The sequence below is a fragment of the Ascidia mentula genome, chromosome 1, assembly GCF_947561715.1.
Source record: "Ascidia mentula chromosome 1, kaAscMent1.1, whole genome shotgun sequence".
In the NCBI taxonomy this organism is placed as follows: Eukaryota; Metazoa; Chordata; class Ascidiacea; order Phlebobranchia; family Ascidiidae; genus Ascidia; species Ascidia mentula.
In genome coordinates, this window is record NC_138566.1 from 7,844,062 (window position 1) to 7,868,054 (window position 23,993).

The following is a 23,993-nucleotide window of genomic DNA, read 5'->3' on the forward strand; positions in this document are numbered from 1 at the left end:
CAGATTTACCACATGTTGCATGGTAACTAAATAAGTTTGTCATCATGTCCAGTAACCCACGCTATAACAAGGGCAAGTCTAATTCGGAACGGGTTGCTCTTCTCGATGACTTTGAGTCAGATGATGATTTTTTTCTCAAAGGTCCCTCTTCAGCTAACGATAAGGTATTTAGCTTTTTGTGGTAAAATCAAGTTTTTGTATTTATTTTACTTGTTTTGCATATGGCTAGTAGTATTTTAACTCACAATGCATGCACAGCGCAATGTCTGTATTGCATGCCCCTATATCACACAACAATGTGTTTAGGTTAGACGAGTGCAGAGCCAAGTAAATGAGGTGGTTGATGTAATGCAAAATAACATTGGAAAAGTTCTTGATCGTGGAGAGCGACTGGATGACCTTCAGGTAGATATTTTGTTAATGTAAACTTACTATACATGACATATAGCTTATTGATGATTGGGAAAAAAGGGACTTTTGATATTTGTTACTGGTGAAACTTTAGTTTTGGGTTATATATCTTAAGAGTATAATATAATTATCACAGTATAATTATCATATTCAACAAATACTGATTTATGACAAAATGTAATGTCCCAAATTCCACACACTTAGGCAATTTTTACCATTTTTCCTGACACAGATTTCAAAACTAAAATTCTGGACATGTCTGGGAAAAATCTATGACAACCTTTAACCTTATAAAATGGTTAGTTAGACAATATTCTCAGATGCATAGCTACCATAGTATGACACATTGAACCGTCCATTTGCAAACAAGTCCTCTTACCATAGAGTTATTGAATAGCATTAATAATACAAGCTGCATGTTTCTAAAGGACAAGTCAGAGAACCTTGCAGATGCAGCTACCAATTTTAATTCTCGAGCCACTCGCCTGAGAAAGAAAATGTGGTGGAACAATTTCAAGATAAAGATAATAATTGCTGTCGTGGTGGCAGTCATTCTCCTCATTATTATCCTCTCTGTAACACTAAAGAAGTCATAACCTGGACAAGTTTGTGGCACTTCCGGTGCATTCTATTACCCCCACACTGTGGAAAAGAAGAGTAATGTTTGTGATATATGAAGAAAGAAGTCGTCATATCTATTCGGAAAATGTTTCAGTGATTTTGTATGTTCAATTTCTGCCATAATTGCTAGTTTTTACAGTCTGCCTGATATAAATTATACATAATGTTAGCACTATCCACTTTTGCACAGTGTGCTTTCAACAATGTTATGAAAACCTTGTTGTAGCAGCATGTCAACATATTTTGAAACCTTTGTGTAAAACACAACTTATTCTCACAAAATTAGAAACTTTCAAAGTCAAATTTCAGTTTTTGGATAAATTTTGCACATGGAGCCTAGATCATACTTTGGTCAAAGGCTGTATTGATTTATGTTATGCGTTTTTATGTTGATCTGTAAATGATATTTTTGCTGGCTTATAAGGTGCTTGAAAGTTTGTACACAGAATGGTTGAAAATGTAGCACAATTTCAGTGATCTTTTCTTTGTAGCTTTCTTCCATTTATTATTGCATTGTTTGCCACATAATTTAATTGTACGTGCTTTGTGAGATAAGTACAGCAGTGATGGACGCATTTGTAATGCTAGCTTCGCTGTTCATGATTTTAACATTTTATAGGTCTGTATAGACAATAATAATTGTTTGTTTCATGGGGTCATAAACTTGTGTTAAATGTCATGATAAGGGGCATTTTTTCATCATAGGTTACAACTAGTAAGCACGTAACTGCAGGTTTATCAAACAACTATGTTTGGATATTGTCCAAAAGCTTTTTGTGCAATTTTTGTTGTATTTCCTATTTGATGTCCTGCATACAACTTAATAAATACCTATACTAGCCGTAGAGCTTACCACCGTTTATTTGCATGTATGTTTTTATACAATTTAAGATCACTTGATGGTGCAGTTATTGCTGCAACTGTAAAGGCTTTGTGTTCAAGTTGATTCCACGCACAATTTGTATGATTGCAAATAGTGACTGGTCTATATTACCACTTATGTAAAATTATTCAACAATCTCGGATACAAGTATTTTCAGCAATCATTTCAGCTTGTGTATATGACAGGTTTTTAATTGTGTACAGGGCATGTTGTAAGGTAGTCGGAAGTCTTTTTATTTTAACTCCTTTTTATTGTTGTTTATACACACCAAGGATGCTTTTTTCTCAAAGTGAAATATATTTGTTTTAAGACACCAAGCTGACTCATATTAACCTGAAAATATATGTTTCTGTGTTTGCTGTATTGTTTAAAAAATAATTTTCATTGTTACAAGTTAAAAGTGTGGTAGAACACTCCTCACCCAATTTATACCCACTTGTAAAGCCTTTTTAGTCAAAAAGTTAACAACTGTATCTCAAGCAAGAGAAATAAGAGATTATTGCAAAGCTGCAGACAGGGTGTGTACATGCAGCTGTTGAGTGGCACTGTGCTAGCTTTTACACTAGCAGGCACACTAGTCTCCACTTTGTGGTACCTTTCGGTCAACGTCGATCTGCAGGGTACCCTATAGTGGGCACCGAACAACAGAGACAACGAAGCTTTGCAACAATACGGCTTTTTTGCGCATATGAGAGATTATTGTTTGTATGAAAAAAATAAGATACTTTTCACTCCTATGGTCTAGCATCTGAACTCTTCCACTGCAGGAAAAGTAAACACCTCCATATCATACCTTTCAATCACATTTACTTTAACCAGCGATATCAAAACACCCTAAAAAAAACATTGCAAATTACGTAGGAACTTGACAACAAACAGGATGTATACAAACATTTAAAACAAGCACCAATCAATGGAAAAACGTATTTACTCTGCTACACTACATAAACAAACAAAGATAAATTGCTGTTCTTGTTAAACATAGTGGTGTGCATAAAGTATAAGACTATTTAGAAACAAAAGTATTAAAAAGGACATACGGCACATGGCGCTCCCCAAAACATTACTTAGCGAGATTCAGGCCATCATATCACCCCCCTGTTCTAAATTTTAAAAAAGTATAAAATACAAGAAAGAGTGGAAATTTCACGGCAAAATACGCGATCACAATGAAAAAGGGATGAAATTTACACCTGAGGAAACATGAAGAAACAACTTGGAAGTGGAACTGTGATATAACAATGAAATATATTCTCTTTCAAATGCAAATTAAATTTAAAGCTAGAAGAATATGAAATATTTTTAGTGAATAGGGTTGTTCTTACAAAGCAATGAATACGTAATCAAAGTTTGTGGATTAGGGGTCACTTTTTTTTCGATCCACATTCGTTCTATTGTGGGACTTTATATGAAACAATTATACAAGTTTTCGTGATTTTGTGTGTTGAGCGGTTAAAATGATCAGAAAGTGATTAAGGCCAAAAATAACAAATGGAATTATGATTTCTAATTCATTTATGTGACTTTCTTCACATATTTGTCAAAAATTTACTCAACTATTTGTTGTTTATAGAAATTTTTAAATCGAAAACTTCAGTTTCCGACAATTACAAAATATCACAGCAACAAAGTACGGAACTGGAAAAATGCACGGTGGAATTAAACGTTACAGCAAAAGCAAAATGAAGATCTACACAGACACTAACAATAACGCAACTGGCATTTTTAGGAAGTTGCCACTAGGTACCAATTTGCTAAAAACAACTTAACTTTCTCAACGACATATTGCGTACAATTAAAACATATTTTTATTAACTTCAGACAAGATCCCTAATTATTTCTTTCAAAAGTGGGGGGTAATACTGCCTCATCTCATCCACGCTTTCAATGAGAAGCACATGGTCCGCCACCAGCTGGCGCACTTCAGTAACCATCACCAAGAGGTGAGCGAATAACCTGTAAATTAAATGCAAGCTTATGGTTAAATACAAGCCATTGATAACATAGGCTTATTCACACGATTTTTTTTTCTGCTACAAAATCTTGCTCAAATATTAGGCATAACCACGTGTGTACAATAATATGTCACCACATTAGTTCATTAATTAAACAAAGTTTGCAAATATTTAAATGCTGCATGCATAAAAGAAGCAACTACGAGCAGTTTTATAGAGTGTATACATAGGCGTATCCAGAAATTTTTGAAAGGTAGGATCGAAAATTTTGGCGGTTCCCGCGATTTTTCGCTGTAAATCAAATTTAATTGTGGTCGAGCATTACAAAATACACCCGTGTTCGCGCGGATCGTCAGATAAACAGCGAATTATGTAACGCTATGGGACACTCGAATGCAAGTTTTTGCGGTAGTTCTTGCGCCGTAGTTTTGTTACTAATGCTTCGAAACAAAGGTGTTATATTTATTCGCAAAAAAAGGATAAAATGTGCGTTTACGTAGTCAGAAAAACATACAGCTAAAAACTATTTTGCATGCGGTTGCTTTGTACATCTGCGTGCGCTAACCATTTATCTTGCATAACATTTGCAACGTGTTCAACAACCAAACTAAATGACTTTAGACGCACGGAAACCGCATGCCATTGCAACAACGTGACCACAAAAACTATACATTTCGTTCACGGAAAATCGCGCTTGCTTCGTAACAATGCAACGTGTTTCATAACAATGCAAGAGGTTTGGTAACCATACAACGCGTTTTGTTGTTTTTGGTTTTCACTTTACAGGAATTTTATAAAAAAATTAGTTACATTAACTAATAAACTGACAAAAAAATTTACAAAAGGGGTAGGGGGTCAGGACCCCCACCCTGGACGCGACTAAGAGTGTATACCTTGGCTTATCGGGATGGGATAGGGATAACTGTAGTTGTAGCGCCATTAGGATATCCTGCTGTGCATTTTCAATTTTTGAACTTTCCACTAAGCCTGGTCGATCTGTACAATACACAAGTATATTAGACACAAGGCACCAGCACAAGTGGAATCGGCAAATACAATTCATAAATATGAAATACGCTCTTCGGAACTTACACCAAAATGGATTACAACTAAAACTAAAAACATTCACCAAAACTAAAAAAGAAATACCAAACTGATAATACAACCCCATTGCTTTTTTTATTCAAATAAGTCCAGATTGCCCGTGTTGAAAAAAAATTGAAGTTGCACAAAAAAACATAGATAATGTTTAACTAAAATTTTGTTCAAGTTTTGCACACACCTGCCGAAAGAATGATTGACGCCAAAAAGAGGGCCATGTCAGCATCGTTAAGGTTAAGCAATGCAATTTTCTCTGCAAACACCAGCTTAGAATCAATCAGTTTTGCACCGACACCAAGCTGAAACCAATTTGATAAAAGGTAGTGTAATGTTATTATTGTAACAGAAAAATTAATATTTATAGGCAATTTGCACTGATGCATTTAGCATTACCATCTGGGTTGTTTATTGTGTTGTTTGTCATGCCTTCGAGCAACTTTCGGCACATTATGTTTGTGGCCAAGCCCCAGATTGTTAATAATACTTAACAGGATGTGGATAATACTACCCAATACTCTTTGAGCATACATATACACTTGCATTGTTTTAATAACTGTTTTTCGATAAACAAAAAAACGCACATGTTGCTTCTTAAAGTCATATGTTTCGTATACCAATATTTATGTTGGGTAAAATGAAATGCTCTACTTGTTACTGGGCTGAACACGCAAAAATAGAGATATGATGTAACTCAATGGCCAACTTGAAAAATCAGTGGTATTACATATGTCCAAGAAAAACTGGACTTTTTTTAACTGAAAAAAAATAGAAAAATAACTTTGTGGTAAAAAAAACAAAACAGTTAGGTGTTTTTCCACTTAACGTTAGCAAAAAACTGTGTAACTGACAATAAAGGAAAAAGATTCAAATTGAATACACAGAAATACTGCGGTGCATTTCAAAAAAAATCTGTATATCTTACCTTCTTGATGAAATCAAATGTGGCATACAAGTTTGATGCAGGGAGAAACATGCCTTTGTCTATCACGCAGAGGCTAAGCATCACAAACAAGGCTTCATAACTGCCGAATTTTAGCAGTACAACCTATTTAAAAACATGCTTTAAATTATTTGGGAAGCTGACATTGGCACAAGATTGGCCTTGAAAAAACAAACACCAGTTCACAGACACAATTGCGATACTTTTGTAGCAGCAACATTTCTGGGCCCAATAAAAAAATGGCTGTCCCACAAGTTTAATAGCTTGAAATAACAAAGCCATGTGGTTATTTCATCCCATGACTATAGACAATGGATGAGTCATCAGGTATAAAGTATGTAACTGTGGGATAACACACCCAAAAATTTCCCATTTGCAAATATTTGCTTTGAGAAAGAAATGCTCAAGTTTTTACAATAATACCATATTTATTTACTTTAGTTACAACTCTAATCATTTTCCCGTACTTTCAGGTTGTGTGATTTTAATTTGTGAGATTACCAAAGATTTATTTACAATGCTTGTGGTCACCTTTGTTCAGTTATTGCAATAAATGAATTAAAGTACCTGATCACTTAGGCTTAGCTCACTAAAATGTGGAATTGTTTTGGTAAATTCGGTGATCTCGCAGATTATTTGTACAAGTTTCATCTGGAACTTATTAACAAGCCAATGGACAATCTGGTTTCCAATAGCCTGAAAAACAAAGATTGCTTAAAGTTGGCTGCTCAAACCTCAAGCAACATTGTTTGTCTTAAAGACTTACAATAACCGTTAGTTATGTTCTGAACATTTATATGTTTTAAATCTTATTTTAACTTGTTGCCTCACAAATATATCATGTCACTTTTTTGAATGAAAAAGCTTGTAATAACTTGTAACATCATTTAGGTTTAGGAAGAAAAAGTCTTGGTTATTGAGAATGGTCTTATGTTTACAAAAACATCTAAATTCTAAATTACATTTCATGGTTAGCAGTGGTGTAAAACTGCCGACCTACAAGCCAAATCTGGCAGGTGTGTTTTAGTGGACTGTGTTAGTTAAAGAAATTGACTGCATTATGTTAAAAGTTTTATATTATGATATGCTTATTATGATGGATCCATAAAATGACATTATGACAAAAGATCACAGTGCTAAACATAAAATTAATGAAAATATCAATTATATATATCATTATTTGCAAAATCTCGGAGAAAAAAGCCCACATTATGAAAAGAAACATTATATTTATGAAAAGAGTTTTGTCCCCCCTGGTTTACAGTGTGAACACTTCCCCATTTTGTACATATTAAGCATTGAAATGTTCTAATCATAGCTTTAGGCATGGTAGTGAAACAATGGTAATAACTATGGACACTTTCAGTTATAAGACATGTACATTGTTGTTTAAAATCAAAGGCACTGTGGCATGTTGGGATTCAAGACAAGCATTGTGTTGAGGTAATGGGTGTGCTACAACACAATCACAAACTCAAAGAATTTAGAAATCAAAACTTTCATACCATGGTGTGATGTGCAGTAACACTATTTTTGGCCTTCTTTTGTTCCTTCTGGCGCTTAAGGGCATTTGATGCTCCCATTAGCTTTAACTTTTGCTCCTGCGTTAAATTTGTATTCAAACTTCCTGTAGCCAATTTATTGTCCTCCTCGGTCAGTATTCCTGGATTGGTTTTTAATACGCTCGTGAACTTTTCATATAGCTCTGTGAACGTCCTTGTTCCTTCAAGGTTAACACTATCCGATGAGGAAGAGGAAGAGCCTTCAGAATATCCAGAAGAGCTACTGCTCCCTGGGGATGAATCTAAACTTGACTGAGACTGCCACGACTTTAAGTCAAAAAGTGGCATTTCTTGAAGAAGGAGTCTGGTGGGCAAAAAACCAAAGTCCATAAATCCAGGAGGGGTTTTGTTCAAATCGGGAGGGAAATTGATGTCGACGGGTATTTCATTCAATGATTTGAGGTTCAGAAAGTTCTCATCTATTTCTTTTTCCCATATAGAGCAAAGCGGACTGGATGGGTCGGTTGGAGGAGATGCTAAAGAGGATGAAGTTGACGGCTGATCTGGGGAGGGAACTTTAGAGTACAACTTCGTACGGACAATGGCTTGATTGGGCGAAGGTATATCTGGAATTTTCAACACTTCGTCCATGTTGTTGGTAGGAGTAGGTATCAAGTCTATAAATATAAAAAGTAACAAATTCTGTCTTTAGTAAAAAAGGAATTTGTTTTATGGGTTCAGACTCAATGTCAACGCACCATACAAAACTATTCTTTTAGTAACTTTATACAACAAACCAGTTGCTGCATTTGTTGCTTCCAGGTAAAATACTTATTGGAAACAAGAAAAGTAACTTTATGTTGACATACTTGCATAAATATATTCTATTTGAATAAGACAGAAACTGTTCAAGCACTCACTGGGTGAAATCAATACTTTTTTTTAAATAAAAGATCGATTGTTGTCGATTGGACTGATTTTAAACAAAAATATGTTTACAGCAATTAGAAACATAGAAAAGAAGAAAGAATGCTTGATCCTTTATATATAGCAAACTTAAATACTATATTGATACCTTCATTTGCAACACCCTGTGATCCGACTTTTGTGATCAGTTGTGGATAGACAGCAGCTATGTCAGCCAAACATGTTAGGGTACTTGCCTACAAAACAACATTGACATTCGTCATGGTTTTATATTAGACTTCAATGATTGAGAGTAAACCAAATTCATAACAAGAAATTCTTAAAAAGGGGTATTTTAACTGTAATTGTACATTAAAACCCAAATTACAATATTTGTAAATTGTAAGCCTCGCCCTCTCACAAGATATTTATGTTGTTTTGGCCCAACCCTGTTTGTTGTTCAATGTCAATGACTGGGCTTAAAACGAGAAAGTTTGACAGCAACAATGGTTATGTGTAAGGAGAAAAGAACTTGACATGGGTCGCAAACAAGTTGAAGGTGGCTGGTTAAAAAGTCACATCACATGTTTAGCCAACAATCTTGATAAGTGGAGCACATGGAGGTTTTACAGACCTTACAGACCAATTATTGGGCTGGGCGTTGAATTATAGTTCGTATATTTGCTTTGCTTGCAAGTGTGCACAACACATTTGTTGAACCTAAAAAAACTAATCAGGTCAAACACTCTCAAGATTTACAACCAAATCTTGACAAAATAGTGCCAACAGCCTAATCTTGCACACTAGACACATCAGCATATTTAGACAGGGTATGGACATTTAAAGAAATTTCAATTACATTTCATTGGTACTTGAGTTTCACAAAATACTAATGCATATATCCGCTGCAAAATCATTAGACAAAATGTTGTTATTGCATTACGTTACTGAACAATCCAATCTAACAACAAAATTAAAACCAAAACTATACTATATTGAATTGCCCATTGTTCCCTCTGTACATTTTGTGCACACCAAACATAATTTCCTGGGATTTTTTGGAAGTTTACATTCCTATAACTGTTTTTGTTAAAAATTGGACATCCAATTTCTACTTGCACTAATAATAATATCCAGAAAGTCAAAAGTTTACCTCTGAAATAAATTTTAATATATTGTGTGCTGAATGTAAAATACACACATCTGTGCAATCAGTAACAACACAAATTTTATTTAATTTACCTTGCTTGGTTGATTCAGTCTTTCCTCCCATTTTGCAAGTACCTTTGATCTGGTTATTGAAACTTGCGTCTGGAATGATTTTGTAATGCTTTCGATGTGCAAACGCAATTTGGAATGGTCAACAGTTGACTTGCTACCATCTGGATTTGTAGTTTTTGACTTCACTATGTTGTCAATGATGCGTTGCTTTTCAAAACGAGGCATTCTTCCAAACCTTATTGCTGCAAAAATACATCCCCAAATTATTAAACAGTATCGTATACCTTTGCACTTGTCATTCTGGCATCATTCGTGCTATGCTTAGTGTGTATTGTGTATTAATATTATAGTCACAGTGTAGTTTGAAACAAAATAAAATGCATATATACCAACAAATGGAAAATGCAAAATATGTGTCAAAACATGCAAGTCGATATTGCATGGCACACAAGTATTGCTACACATGCGGTTTATGCCTAAGGTTTGAAATTGCATCAGAATATTTATGCATGTCTTATGATATAATTACCCCCTAAAGTGCCCCAAAGCCGGAAGCAGATGTCATTAAGCATATGCGACCTCATATTTTTTGTGAGCCGTCTGTGAAGGGACCAATTAATCATCATTTACACATTAACAGTACCAAAGCAAACAATAATTTTTTGGCAACTTTCGCAACGCAAGTTAGGTTTAAAAATAAGTACAACAAATTCAATAACTCTCTTTACACCAGTGCCTCAAACTTAAACAAAAATCACCCAAACACAATTATCACAGTGGGAAATATTCGTCAATGAAAAAAAAGTCAAATTCCTATTGTAAGTAACAAATCATGTTTGCTTACAAGCTTGAAATACCAAGATGGGCCACACAAGTTTTAAGTGAAACAGACCTTTCTGTAATAGATTTTACAATTAAGTCAACTATGTAAAGGTATTCACTTCACATATATGTACTTAAAATCAGATTCATAAAAAACAGTAGGTATGTTTATATGTATTTACAATTTATTGTGGAGTCAATAATTACATATATATACTTGCACATTGCACGGTTTATAAAATTTAATGTATATACTGATCAATATAAAAAAAATATAAAAAAGCAGAAAATTGTTTGGAAATAGTTGTCACTGAACGTCAACTTGATGTCTAGGCGTTGCTGACAAGTTTTGTATTCACATTTTCATCCGTGACTGGCATACTATTTTTAGACAAGTGAACCATGCAGTGAATGACTAAGCATTTTCTCCTATTATGTTGGCTTACAATTAAATAGAAGTTCCACTAGCAGCAAAAACTTAAATAAAACCAACAACAATTGGAAAGTATGTTGAAGCAAGGAAATAAAAAAGCACATAAATAACTAGGACACTCAATTTTATTGGCCCTTCCAGCAGGCAAACACAAGTGTTACTACTGTTTGTATTGTCAGCAATTTTATCAAATGGTTTATCAAATATGTCTGCTACATTGCTAGTGTGTGTAATGCACAAAATAACAACTTTTTTATGTGTGTGACTAAAAATCTATACATGTTGTTACACTGCAACAAGTTTGTGCATCAAACGCTGTTGGAATCAAATTTACTGCTTGTTTCAGCAACAGAAGATAAGGCATTTTCAGGCAATTATATTGATGGTTTGGCATTCCAAACATTGGCACCTCAATTTAGTACACAGAAACACATATGCCAACCATAAATTTTCTTTTAAGAAAAAATATTGACAATGTATGTAAAATGTTTGCACCAATAAACCGACTAAAGCTATAACCCAAATATCAATAAAAGAACTGCATCTTACCATCATGGGACATCCCACTGTTTATACACTTCTGGTATCTGCAATATTGGCATTTGTTTCGGCTTCTCACATCCACTTTACACATCTGCTTGCATTCGTCATAAACCAGTTTGAGTCGAACTGTTCTTCTAAAAAAGCCCTGGGGAAAAATAAAGTCATAAGGTTTTCTCTAAAAAGTGGATTTTATTCAACTTTGCTAGATTATCTAGAACAACCGAAATCATTATACTTTAGCTACATTCAAACTACAATTGATCTCACCATTGTATTTAAGGTACATGCCACTGTTCACTAAAGACTGATACATATCTAATGAGGGAAGTGTGAGTACTATTAAATATTACCAATTTTGTGTACATCTGTTTGACAAATCACAAAACAGTGCTTTAAATATTCTAGGCAGCACTTGCCTTGCAGCCTTCACAAGCATGGACACCATAATGAAACCCAGAAGACATGTCTCCACATATTTTGCATTCAATCTTAAGATCCGTTGAATTTACTGCAAATTTTTTTTCAAGAATTATTGACAGAGTTTTTAATGAACCTATTGACAAAATCTCATATGTGTACCCATAATGGAAGATTTGCGCCGTTTCGGCACACGTTTGCCAGCACTCCCAGCTTCAATCGAATTTGCATTGTGGGTCTGCTCTGCTATATTTTCAGCATCATCAATATCCATTTGATCAAATCAAATATATCCTAAACAACATCAATTGCTCTCATCAATAAACACAACACAAATTTTACGGGGAAAAAAATTGCAACAAAATCAGAATGCAGCAGTCATTGTTTTTAAAAAAGAACCTTGAGAACTGAACTAATATAGACCACAAAAAGGCATTATTATGAGTTGTGTAACATGGCAAGTTTCAAAAATTTGCATCAAAATCTTACATGAAAACCATCATAAAAAGGTAAATACCTGTATTACTTGTAGATGGTGGTATATGGGAGTTTGATACTCATCTATTGTACTATAGACAGGTTCAAATCATTTTAACAAAATATAGGCTATGTAGAAAGTTAGACAAATATCTAAAAACAATCAAAATATTTATTAATCATTTGCACCATTTCGATCCAAGCCTGACCCCAAAATATCTCGTGAATTAATTTACGTAAATTATGAAAAGCCAAACAACCTACAAAGGTGACAAAACCACCGTCAATGACGCTCAGTTTGAGCGAGACAGCGACTATGTATTGTATTGTAACTCTCTTGCCACTCTCATTCTCGCAGAGTAAGCGCATTTGTCTTCTTTTTCACACAGGGCGGCTGTTGTTACGTTACTGCCAACATAAGTAAGCGTCCAAGATCAGTAATCTGGACAAAATCGGTTGCCTAATCACGTGCCTGCAGCGGCAAACGGGGATTGTACATATTTTCATCCAAAGGGGAAGGGGAGGAGGTTAAAGTAAAATGAAAATCATTTAGCCTGTACCATGCACTGCGTCCACGATAGGTTTCTTTGGTAAGCGTTGGCATATATTGTCATACCTTGCACTGTGTCCACGATAGGTAACTTTGTTAAACGTGAGAGAATATTTGCTACACATTGCACTGTGTCTGTGTCCCCTATAGGCATTCGGCAATAACAATACATTGGACTTGTAAGTTATAGCGTGACTAACCTAACAATTAACAAAGTTACCTATCGTTGACACAGTGCAAGGTACAGGATATATGATTTTAATTTGTATTAATCCTTCCTTGTATGAAAATATGTGCGATCCCTGATTGCCGCGACAGTCACCGATTTTGTCCAGATTACTGATCTTGAACGCTTACCCATGTTGGCCGTAACATTACAGCCCAATATCATAGTATACTCTATACCAGTGGTCTCCAACCTTTTTATGAAGCGACCCCAATTTTAATGAAAATGAAATCAGCATTTACATATATGCGACCCCATTTTGTTTTCCGATACGGAGAAAAATATTTCAAGTAATGCTGAAACTAAATAATACGAGTAAGTGTGCACAATTACGGAAAAATGTGGCTACACAAAAGTATTCCAAAATGATTGATTTTAAGAAGTTTCAATTAACACATGCACCTGATTTCACGAACACAAAATTGTCCATTTGTTTCAACATTTAATTTGCACTGCTAATGCGATTTTTTTGAAGCCGCGGCTTGACTTTGCATAAGCTTAACCGCATGTCATGCCCTACTTCCAGTCGATTACGATGTTTCGTTTTTAATATACTCATTGCGCTGAATCCGGCTTCACAGAGCCATGTGGTTGAAAACGGGATAGGTTGTTGAATAACCTACACCTGCCAAAAAACTATTTGCTCGTTCTGGAGTCACCTTGAATAATAAAAAGTTAGTCTAAACTAGCATCGTGAATGCTTTTGTTCCGTCCTACTGCAAAACTTTTACCTTACAAAGGTAAAGTGTTGCCTCCTTATCGCAAATATTCTGTTTTTTATTGTTGAAACACAATGGTTTAATTGTGACACGAGGTAGCAAGCTGTGCTCCAAAACACAGGCAAATGTTGTGAACCTAGAAAACAAAGTATCAGCCTTTTTTTCGGTAATAAATTGAAACGGTAACAAATTGATTATGGTGAGTTATGGCGACCCCAGGAAAAGTTAGGGCGACCCACAGGTTGGAGACCACTGCTCTATACTATGCCAATGTGATTGTAACGTGCTTTTTCTGCGGATCGACGGCGCTACACGCTACACAGCAGTTTTTTGGCCTTTAGCCCAAACGCGTCCCATCCAATCTTCTAGGTAGCCGAGCCCGCGAAACACAACAGACACTTGTATTCGATACGGGAACGGCCGGCACAACAACGCGCCAGGAATGGAACGGTTTCTAGTTAAAGAAACACAATTGTACATTCAATACATAAACAAATTCACACTATGGCAAATTCAATCGCACTTACCAAACTGTTTTGCGACCGATCTTATTCCGTAAATTATCAGTAGTGACAACATCCAGTAAACTTTTCAATTGTTGCAAAGCAGTCAACAAACTATTTCGCGTTTTGCAACTAACATCCTTATTCAAATAGAATGAGTATTATTATATGTACTACAATAACTGGCAACACAACTAGCAATGAAAAACATAACCATGCGGTCTGCACGCGCACGTCTACTGCGCAGCCTTTGTCACATAATAACGAGAGTTGTGCCAAACATAGAAAACAGTAACAAAAAAGAAAGAAATTTTGGTTTGGGAATCTACATCCTCCCCCCAAATTGGGAAACCAATTTTTACAGCGAACAAAGATTCACAACTCAGTCTCATTCTCCTGCGCGGGGATCACCACGCAGAGTTTAGTGATGGGTCTCCTGAGGAAACCGCCGGCCGTCTTCACTGCAACGCTCCTCACCACCTGGTGTTTATCATGGAATAGTTCGGTGACTTTTCCAAGAGGCCATCGACATCGTGGAGCAGAATCATTGACGAGTAGCACAACATCACCTTAGGAAAAATTACTTCTCCTGGTGTGCCATTTTTGTCTGGAGATGATTGTCCGGGGGTACTCCCTCAGCCATCGTTGCCAAAACTCATCGGCAACATGCTGAACCAGGCGGTATCGGCGTCTGGCGTAGCAATCGCTCGGGTAGGTCATCGTCGGCGGCAATCCCACCGATGGGTTAATTCTTAATAGGTGGTTTGGCGTCAAGGGCATGTCTTCACCAACTTCCAGGGAAACTTCAGTTAGAGGTCGTGAATTTATGATGTTCTCCACCTCCAACAGCAACGTGTGTAGGGCGTCATCGTCTAGTTTTCCCTCAGGATAAATCGCCATCATAATTCTTCGGACGGTTCTGATCATCCGTTCCCACACTCCACCCATGTGGCTTGCTCCTGGTGGGTTGAACGACCACTTCACCTTCCGCTGGCGCAAGTAGTTACAGATCTGATTTTGGTTCCATTTTTCCACGTCTTCCTTCATAACGCGGTTAGCACCGACGAAATTGGTTCCGTTATCCGAGTAAATGTGTGATATTGGACCACGTCGTGCAAGAAATCGCCTCAAGACATTCAAAAAGGCGTCTGTAGTTAGGTCGGCAGCAACTTCTAAATGAACAGCACGTGTCGTCATACACGTAAACAGACATCCGTACCTTTTTATTTCGCATCTGCGTTGTCTGATCAGCAAAGGTCCGAAATAGTCCACACCGACGTGTGAGAATGGTGGTTCGTCAACCTGCAATCTGGACGGAGGCAGGTCAGCCATCAGCTGCTGTCCTGGCTTGGCGTTTCTTCGTCGGCAAAACAAGCTATGGCGTATAACCCGACGAACAGTCGCTCGGGCGTTCACTATCCAGTAACGCTGGCACAACAAACTCAATGTGTAGTTGATACCAGCATGTCCCGCACCTTGGGCGTGCACTTCTTGGGCAATTAATTCCGTTAGGCGACAATCATTTGGCAGAATCGCCGGATGCCTTGTTTCGTAACTCAACGTCGCGTTGCCGAGTCTGCCGCCAACACGAAGTATGTCGTCCTTCAATATAGGGTCGAGCCTATAGAGCGCAGATTTTGGCAGCAGTTTACCCGTGGGTAGCGATGCAAGCCAATCAGCAAAATGCTGACGCTGCACAAATTTGACGAGTTCTGACTCAGCAATTTTTAATTCGTCAACGGATATAGGCGAGTGTGACACGGTCACCTCTTTCTTTTTAGCTTTACAGTACAAGTAGCGTTTAAACCTGAGCAACCATGCAGTTGCCAACTTCAAACGATGTAGTGATGAAAAATAGCCAATCAAACGATCAGTACCTTTTTCTTCGAGCGTTGTGAGGAAAACATCCGCCTTGATTCTTTCCAAGTCAAAGCTTTTGTAGACCTCAGCAGTAGTTGGTTTCTTAGTAAATCGATTTGGCCACTGGTCGGGTGTCTTTCGCAGGAACTCAGGTCCGGTTAACCACATTCCACTGCACAGTGCATTGGCAGTAACACCGCGAGACGCTGCATCAGCCGGGTTCTCGTCGGTTGGTACGTGCATCCAATCATGGACACACGAGTGATTCAAAATCTGTGTAATTCGATTTCGCGAAAATATAGGAAAGTTCTTACTGTCGGCGTGCAAACTTTGCAGCACGATGGATGAGTCAGTCCAAAACAGACAAGGACAGTCTTCTAAATCAAGTTCCTCCTTCACTCTTCGTGACATTTTTACTGCATCCAAAGCAGCCTCCAGTTCCAGTCGTGGTATGGTTTGCCTTCCTGAACCGGAAAGTAGTGATTTGCCCATCACCAGAGAGCACGTAACGTTCGAGCGGTCATCTACTGACCTCAGGTAACAAGCACAAACTCGTGCTTCTGACGAAGCGTCAGCAAAAACATGTAACTGTACTTTGGACGCATTGGTGGTCATTCGATAAAAACGAGGTATTCTTACCTCACAAAGGTCACAGAGGCTTTCTCTCCATTTTCGCCACCTGGCTTGATCCGTGGTCGGCACGACATCGTCCCATCCAATCTTCTGTCGACACACGTCCCTGTAGATCAATCTGGCTTCTAGGACCACGGGTGCAACGAGTCCAAGGGGGTCAAACAGGGAGTTTGTCACAGAGAGCATTCCACGTCGCGTAATCGGTTTGTCCGGCAGGACGACATTAAATCCAAACTCGTCCTCCGGAAGACGCCGCCAAGCGGAATGTTCTGGATTAATTTGGACCTTTCTCCGTTCGGAACAGAGGTCATCACAGCATCACTCGATGACAACCATTTTGTCAGCCTGAAACCTCCCATGGACAGTAGACTTCTCAAATTTTCCACCATTTTTGTTCCCATTGTTTCTGTGGGGATTGATAATAGACAATCGTCCACATTAAAGTTTTTTCTCACAACCTCGGCAACACGAGGATCAAAAAACTTCCCAAATTCACGTGCGGTTTCACGTAGGCAGAATGTGGCGCAGCTTGGGGACGACTTCGCGCCAAATAAATGAACAGTCATTCGGTGAGGCACAGGATCCTTCAGTGTGTCGCCTCCTGGCCACCACAAGAATCTGAAGGCGTCACGGTCCTGCTGCGTGACGCGTACTTGATGGAACATGGCTTCTATGTCCGCAACCAAAGCCACGGCTTCTTTGCGGAATCTCAGAAGCACTCCAACTAACGAGTTCATTAAGTCTGGTCCTTTCATCAAAAAAGGTACCACTTCCGACCATCAGTACTAATTTCTTCTTCTGGTACCCGTTCGGCATAACCCTTTTCCAAAAGGATTTGCATCTGCTGAACACACTTTTGACTTAAACTTGCATCACGTGACAAACGCTTCCTAAGACCAGACAGTCGTTTCTGTGCCAATTTCAAAGTGTTGGGAAGAACATCTGCCGAATTTCGCCACAACAGCGGTAACTGGTAATGTCCATCTTTGTGTTCCACTTGCTTGGCCATGATGTCATATGCAATGACGTCTTCTGCTGAAAACTTCAATCCAAACTCCATTGCTTCCCTGTTGCTCCGGAGCCACTGGAGGAAGGATTCGGCATCCCCCAAATCACCACTTCGCATGGGGTAAGTTTCACCATCATCGGTCACGATGACGTCATCGATGTTATTAAAGGAATTGAAACGTTCAATTCCTTGCAACAGAAAACTACAGCCCCTGGAGGTTTTCTGTGGAGCATAACCTCTTAGCAACCAACCTAGAGGCGTTTTGACAGCGTCCGGGTACTCCGGATCAGGAGAGAACCGACTCTCCAAACATCGATGAACTAAGTAGTTGTCTGTACCAATAAGTAATGTGACAGACCCACCTTTGATTTGCGGTAAATGTACTCCCTTCAGATGCTTGGGACGAACAGGTGTTCCAAACTTTGGGACATGCTCAGGCGGGACAGGGATTTCGTCAAGTAGCGTCACTTCCGGTAAATTGAACTCCTCTCCTCCCCTCAAGGGCAGTACTGACATGGAGATTTTCACGGTGTTCAGCTCCTTTGCACCATTGATCGAACCGAGCTGCATACGAACGGGTTCGCCTTCTACCTCAACACCCAACATGTTGATCAGCCGTTTCTCACAGAAGGTTTTGTCCGAACCAGTGTCCAGCAGAGCATATGTTTCAATTTCCTTGTCCCCGACGCGGACTCGAACAGGAACAATGTCTAACCAAGCGGACAATGAGTTGCTACCATGACAGCCCACGGTATTCAAGCAACTACCCTGCGTCAAAGACGCCGAGTCATTTCCATTTTTGTCCTCCGAAGATGCGTCCGTCGGTCGAGGTCTCGCCGAATTGTGCAGTAGCACATGATGGTATGCACTTCCACAACCTTCCTCATCGCAAACCGTCTTACTGCTACAATCGACAACCATGTGTCCCACTTCGAGACACCGGAAACACAAACCTTTCGCTCTCACAAATTGTCGTCGCTCACGATGCGATTTTCGTTTAAACGCATAGCAGACGCCGAGGTCATGCGGCTTTGCACAACAAGGACACGGTCTCTTTCGTTGTGTTGACCGTTGTTCGTTCTGCACCGATTTCTGTGCACTAGTAGTAGCAATGGCGTTGTATGACGTCGCCCTTTGTCGTTTGATACCTTGATTCTTTTCAGGGCCTGAAGGAAAGAGACCTTTCCCATATATCGAGTTGGCTTCCTCACTCTGCTTTACAACGAAATTTGCAAAATCCACGAAACGCGCGACTCTACCCGTTTCCCTTTGCAATGCAACAGATACAGATACCCACTTACATTGCATTTCCACAGGTAGCTTGCTAGCAATAGCAACAATAAAACCGACGGAATCTACGGTAGACATACCAGTGATTTCCTCCAATGATACGCAGCATCTCTTAAGGAGGACGGCCAACTTCTCCAAACCGTCGGGGTCGTTTCGTCCAATCTTCGGACTTTCTTGCAACTTCCTCTCGCAGCAACGAGCGATGATATGTGGTTGACCATAGCGTTCGTACAATTCTTTCCAAGCAAGTTCGTAGCTGACTGCAGGGTTTGAGGATGACGTATGGTGCCTCAGCTTTTCATTGACACTCGGCGTGCAATGTTGCAGCAAGTATGTAAGTCTTAAATCATCACAGTCCAATCTGCTAGCAATATGAATTTTGTACCGATTTGCAAATGACCAATAGTCCATAGGGTCGCCATCAAACTTTGTTATTTGTGGTTTTGGCAGAAAACGTTCACCAACCTCCGTATAATGAGGTCTAAACTGTGTCGTAGAGGTATGTACGTTATGTGGCGAGTAAATATTATCACGTGGTACCTTTTGGCGACTAGGACGTTCGAATTCCTTGAACTTTATTTCATTTGGTTTAGGATCTTCGATCACTAATTCTTCAGGATTCTTGGGACACACTGTGTCTTTTCGGGGTTCGTAATTTAACGAACAAACACTCCCAACTTCTTCCCATGCGTTCAGTTCGGCTTCTGCTAATTCTAACTTCCGTTGAGATTCGCGATCAGCGATTTCAGCCTCCAATTTTCTTTCTTCTTTTCTTTCTTCATCTTGCTTGCGTGCTAATCGAGCAAGGTTTAGCTTCACGCGACTTTCCTTTAACTTAATACTGTATGTCGAGCTCCTAGAAGATCTTACGCTCCCAGTGTGAATAGTGGATTCACATCGTTTCGACGTTCTACTTGCGGGCGGTGAACGGCTACCAGCTTCCGAGACAGGCACCGGTGTTGAAATATCTCGCAGCCACTGCCTGACGCGAGTGTCAAATTCGTTCTTGCCTCGAACACAATCCCTTTTTCGAGACACACTTCCCGGCATCGTGGCCTCATCGGACATATCTTCACATAGGTTCATAACCTCGGTGTAGCTTGCTTCTACGGCAAGCAACGCTTCTTGCAGTTTTTCCTTTTCGCGGTTGAGCATCACCCTCTCAGCATCGAGGTAATCATCTTGTAACTGGTTTAATGCACAGCCAAGCCGTTTTCTCTTCTTCTTTGTCAGGACAGGCATGTTGTGACGTCACAAACGGTTGTAACAATGACAGTTCGAAACTTGTATGTAACGTGCTTTTTCTGCGGATCGGCGGCGCTACACGCTACACAGCAGTTTTTTGGCCTTTAGCCCAAACGCGTCCCATCCAATCTTCTAGGTAGCCGAGCCCGCGAAACACAACAGACACTTGTATTCGATACGGGAACGACCGGCACAACAACGCGCCAGGAATGGAACGGTTTCTAGTTAAAGAAACACAATTGTACATTCAATACATAAACAAATTCACACTATGGCAAATTCAATCGCACTTACCGAACTGTTTTGCGACCGATCTTATTCCGTAAATTATCAGTAGTGACAACATCCAGTAAACTTTTCAATTGTTGCAAAGCAGTCAACAAACTATTTCGCGTTTTGCAACTAACATCCTTATTCAAATAGAATGAGTATTATTATATGTACTACAATAACTGGCAACACAACTAGCAATGAAAAACATAACCATGCGGTCTGCACGCGCACGTCTACTGCGCAGCCTTTGTCACATAATAACGAGAGTTGTGCCAAACATAGAAAACATAACGAAAACAGTAACAAAAAAGAAAGAAATTTTGGTTTGGGAATCTACAGTGATATTTTTTGCATTAAGACATTTTTAATAATTGTTGCACCTTGTAAAATATGGTAAACTTGCATGATTATTCTTCCAGAATAAAGGTGTTTTGCAAAGCGTTTGGTAGAATAGTTTGTCGGGCGGCTGTATTTTCCCGTTACGTAACCTATACGTGAATGGCGTGAAAGGGGTCATATGTAGAGTGTGATTTTAACATGTTCCGAGCGCATAATTGTTTTGATGTACTTTGTAAAGGATAAAATTTCCTTTTTGACCATTTGAATTAATTTTGGCACAACTACGCACGTTCAGCAGAATTCATGGTTCCGACTTCGCGTCACAATGCTGCAGGTAATATTTGGCTATAATTGAATGGTTTATTCATGAGATTTTCAATCAAACGCGTGTAACGCAGTGGTAAATCAATTTTACATTACAAAGCAAAAAATGCAAAGGAATATAAGTACTAGGCACCAAAAACGTTTCGTCGAAGAAAATCGTCTAAAAATTAAAGGCAACTGGCGCGTCTGGCTATTCTTGGAATTCGCGTCATCAATGGGTCTGTCGCAATGCTCTACAGCAGTGCTTTTCAACCTTTTTAAAGACTATCCGCACTTTTCTATGGCACGAAAGTTTCATCCGCACATGCGGCCAAACGCATAAAATGTAACCAAGGCGTCGATTTTATATTACGTGTCGAACATCTTGAGAAAAATTGACGTGCTTGTCGCAAAAATGTCGTATCTGGTAACGAACGTATGAGAAAGACCAGGCTTATTTCGATTACAGGATTCTTGTGCTTACATAAGTTTAGAATACAAGTTGGAATAACGACAAAGCAATTAAAATCCTTGCATGTGGTTGGCTGCTATGTCTCTTTTAACGTCCGATTGAACGAAAAATGGTACTTGTTTCGTAACAATGACACGTGTTCGGTAACAATGCTCCATGTTTGGAAACAATGGTAAGTTTAAAGCGCTTATTCACCGAACTTTAAAGCAAGTGTTGGGTGGATTTTGCATGAATTTTGTCCTATAATTTATTGTATTTGCGTTTATTCAGTTGTTTAAACAGACTATTTTATTTGGGGTGGGGATCCCGAACGATGATGCCATTAGGTTTTTAACTCTACGTAACCGTTCCAGTTAAATACTGTTGTTTGATAAAGACTCGAAATAAAAATTTCTCTCCAAATAATTGTTTGCGGTTTGAAATTAAACGACTTATACTGGCACCAACGTCTTCGAACCACTTTTTCCACCAGCATGTACGGCAAAACAAAATTGACAACTGCATGTGAATAGGAAAATCGTCCAATCTTCTAAAAAAGAAAACTAGTAAGATCGATGTGAATGTTGCAAGATGGCCGTGACCGATACATTAGGCTTCATTAAGATATTATAGTAATTCAATTTATGGACTTTTGCAGAAAAATAGCGTTGGTCTGTTCTTGGTACTGCATACCAGTAACTCAACAATTATTCACGCCGCCCGTGTGAACAGTAGCGTCGCGTGTCGAACACTTATGGCGAAAAATGCATAAATCCACAACCTGCATGTAACTTATACAAACCTCCAGGCGGCATGATAAATTGCCCTATCTCGAACGTTTCTGTTGTGTATTTATATTGTTTTGTGTCCTACAGTTGACCTAACAAAGGGCAAATCATTTGCTGCACCTGAAGAAGCAAGATCAATCTCGCGAAAGCTCGTGCTAATAAAGTGGTTTCATAGTCAGTCCCTTATAAAAGCAGTGCACAAGCAAGCAATATTCTTTTAAAATATGTTATTTTTGCATGATTATTCCCCCAGCATCGTAGGGTGGCCGAGTAACCCGCGTTCAAAGTTTTGTAAACTGGCGATTTTGTTTTGTCAACTATATAGTTTCCCTTTTGGTAGCATGAGGGTGGTTTATACATTGAACGGCACGTACAAACTGTTTATAAGTATTTTATTGTGGTGTTGCATATATGCATCGTTTCACGCATTTGAAAGTATAGTAGTTTGCAAAATGTGAGTCAAACTCGTGGCGTATATTCTGGGGTGTTACAGAATGCAGTTAGATCATTTGGGTAAATAATGATGATGACAGTTAGATTCATGGTTTCATAATGAGTTTTTGGTTTTGTTAACCTGTAGCTCAATCTTTTGCCGAATATCAGCCACCCTGATGAACCAATTGTTAGACCCAACCATACTTGTTTCTTGGTGACACACAAGCGTATTTACATGCAGGGAGGGGCATTGGTTCATGTCATGCCGACACCCCTTTTGGTCGAAGCCAGCAGCTTTGCCTTGTTGGCTTCACAGTTCCATTATCAACCTGTGCCAAACAATGGGAGAACGTCGCATATTTTATTCGGGTCAGGTTCTTACAAACATTTCCACGCATTCTATTATCCCCAAGATTCCAGCGATATTTTCTGTATATCGATATTTTCTGTATATTTCTGTATATATTTCTGTATAGCTTCCAACCAACGCTCATTTAGTGCATTAAGGTAACGTGTTGAATGACTTGAGATTTACAATTTATGTATATTCGTCGCCATATAACATTAAACTAAAATAGATTTGCAAGATCTTTTGATTTTTCCGAAAAGAGTTTAAGTTAAAATCTGCATCCAGGTGAGAAAAAGGCCAAAAAAAATTTTTTCAAAATTTGAAAAGTTTGTCAATGCTTCTAAAATAAATTTCTTCGCGAATGTGCTTAGGCAGATAAAGTAACCCTACTATATCACGTTGAAATTTTGGAATTTGGTAAAAAACTATTATTTTTCACATCTGCTCTCATTTTATTGGGCTCTATGTTTAATTGACACACTTTTAACTTTTAATTACGTTGCAGCCACAGGGTGACGATGTTATTGAACATATGTTGCGATAAATTAGGGTGTGCTACAAAAATATTTTGTGCCACCCCTTTACACAATCCTAAATACTATAATATCACTCCAAAAAAAAACGAACTAAAAGGAAAGTGTGTATAAGCTGCAGACAGATGGCCACTGTTTCGACCTAAAAGGTCTCATCAGTGCAGCTCACACCAGCTGAGACCTTTTAGGTCGAAACAATGGCCATCTGTCTGCAGCTTGTACACAATTCATATTATTGGCTCCACATTGCTTATC

The 23,993-nt window shown here is 38.6% G+C and overlaps 3 protein-coding genes across 3 annotated transcripts; 1 reads left to right on the plus strand and 2 right to left on the minus strand.

Moving 5' to 3' along the window:
- Positions 1–7: 7 nt before the first annotated feature.
- On the plus strand, positions 8–2,218 carry LOC145902721 (vesicle-associated membrane protein 4-like). Its single transcript, XM_082990814.1, has 3 exons — positions 8–164; positions 307–405; positions 840–2,218. The coding sequence occupies exons 1-3, from the start codon at positions 45–47 to the stop codon at positions 1,005–1,007; spliced, it is 387 nt and encodes a 128-aa protein (XP_082846940.1). The 5' UTR covers positions 8–44; the 3' UTR covers positions 1,008–2,218.
- A 493-nt stretch (positions 2,219–2,711) lies between these two features.
- Positions 2,712–12,387, minus strand: LOC145897610 (peroxisome proliferator-activated receptor delta-like). The gene is made up of 12 exons (XM_082985977.1): positions 12,273–12,387; positions 11,918–12,049; positions 11,755–11,846; positions 11,345–11,483; positions 9,562–9,782; positions 8,489–8,576; positions 7,417–8,090; positions 6,479–6,607; positions 5,894–6,016; positions 5,153–5,270; positions 4,764–4,866; positions 2,712–3,871 (listed from the first exon to the last, which is right to left on the minus strand). Exons 2-12 carry the CDS (start codon positions 12,027–12,029, stop codon positions 3,733–3,735), a joined length of 1,938 nt encoding a protein of 645 aa, XP_082842103.1. The 5' UTR covers positions 12,030–12,049; positions 12,273–12,387; the 3' UTR covers positions 2,712–3,732.
- A 2,413-nt stretch (positions 12,388–14,800) lies between these two features.
- LOC145903743 (uncharacterized) lies at positions 14,801–17,460 on the minus strand. Its single transcript, XM_082991912.1, has 2 exons — positions 17,076–17,460; positions 14,801–16,992 (listed from the first exon to the last, which is right to left on the minus strand). The coding sequence occupies exons 1-2, from the start codon at positions 17,458–17,460 to the stop codon at positions 14,801–14,803; spliced, it is 2,577 nt and encodes an 858-aa protein (XP_082848038.1).
- Between the last annotated feature and the right edge of the window lie 6,533 nt (positions 17,461–23,993).

Bases quoted from the DNA above. Each gene is read 5' to 3' on its own strand.
- LOC145902721 (XM_082990814.1), top strand. From the start codon at position 45: ATGTCCAGTAACCCACGCTATAACAAGGGCAAGTCTAATTCGGAACGG. The intron at 165-306 runs GTATTTAGCTTT...CAATGTGTTTAG, and splicing joins CCTCTTCAGCTAACGATAAG to GTTAGACGAGTGCAGAGCCA. The intron at 406-839 runs GTAGATATTTTG...ATGTTTCTAAAG, and splicing joins AGCGACTGGATGACCTTCAG to GACAAGTCAGAGAACCTTGC.
- LOC145897610 (XM_082985977.1), bottom strand. From the start codon at position 12,029: ATGGATATTGATGATGCTGAAAATATAGCAGAGCAGACCCACAATGCA. The intron at 11,484-11,754 runs GCAAGTGCTGCC...ATTTTTCCCCAG, and splicing joins ATGCTTGTGAAGGCTGCAAG to GGCTTTTTTAGAAGAACAGT. The intron at 8,577-9,561 runs GTAAATTAAATA...GTTGTTTTGTAG, and splicing joins GACTGAATCAACCAAGCAAG to GCAAGTACCCTAACATGTTT.
- LOC145903743 (XM_082991912.1), bottom strand. From the start codon at position 17,460: ATGAACTCGTTAGTTGGAGTGCTTCTGAGATTCCGCAAAGAAGCCGTG. The intron at 16,993-17,075 runs GTTTCAGGCTGA...AAATTAATCCAG, and splicing joins AAGTCTACTGTCCATGGGAG to AACATTCCGCTTGGCGGCGT.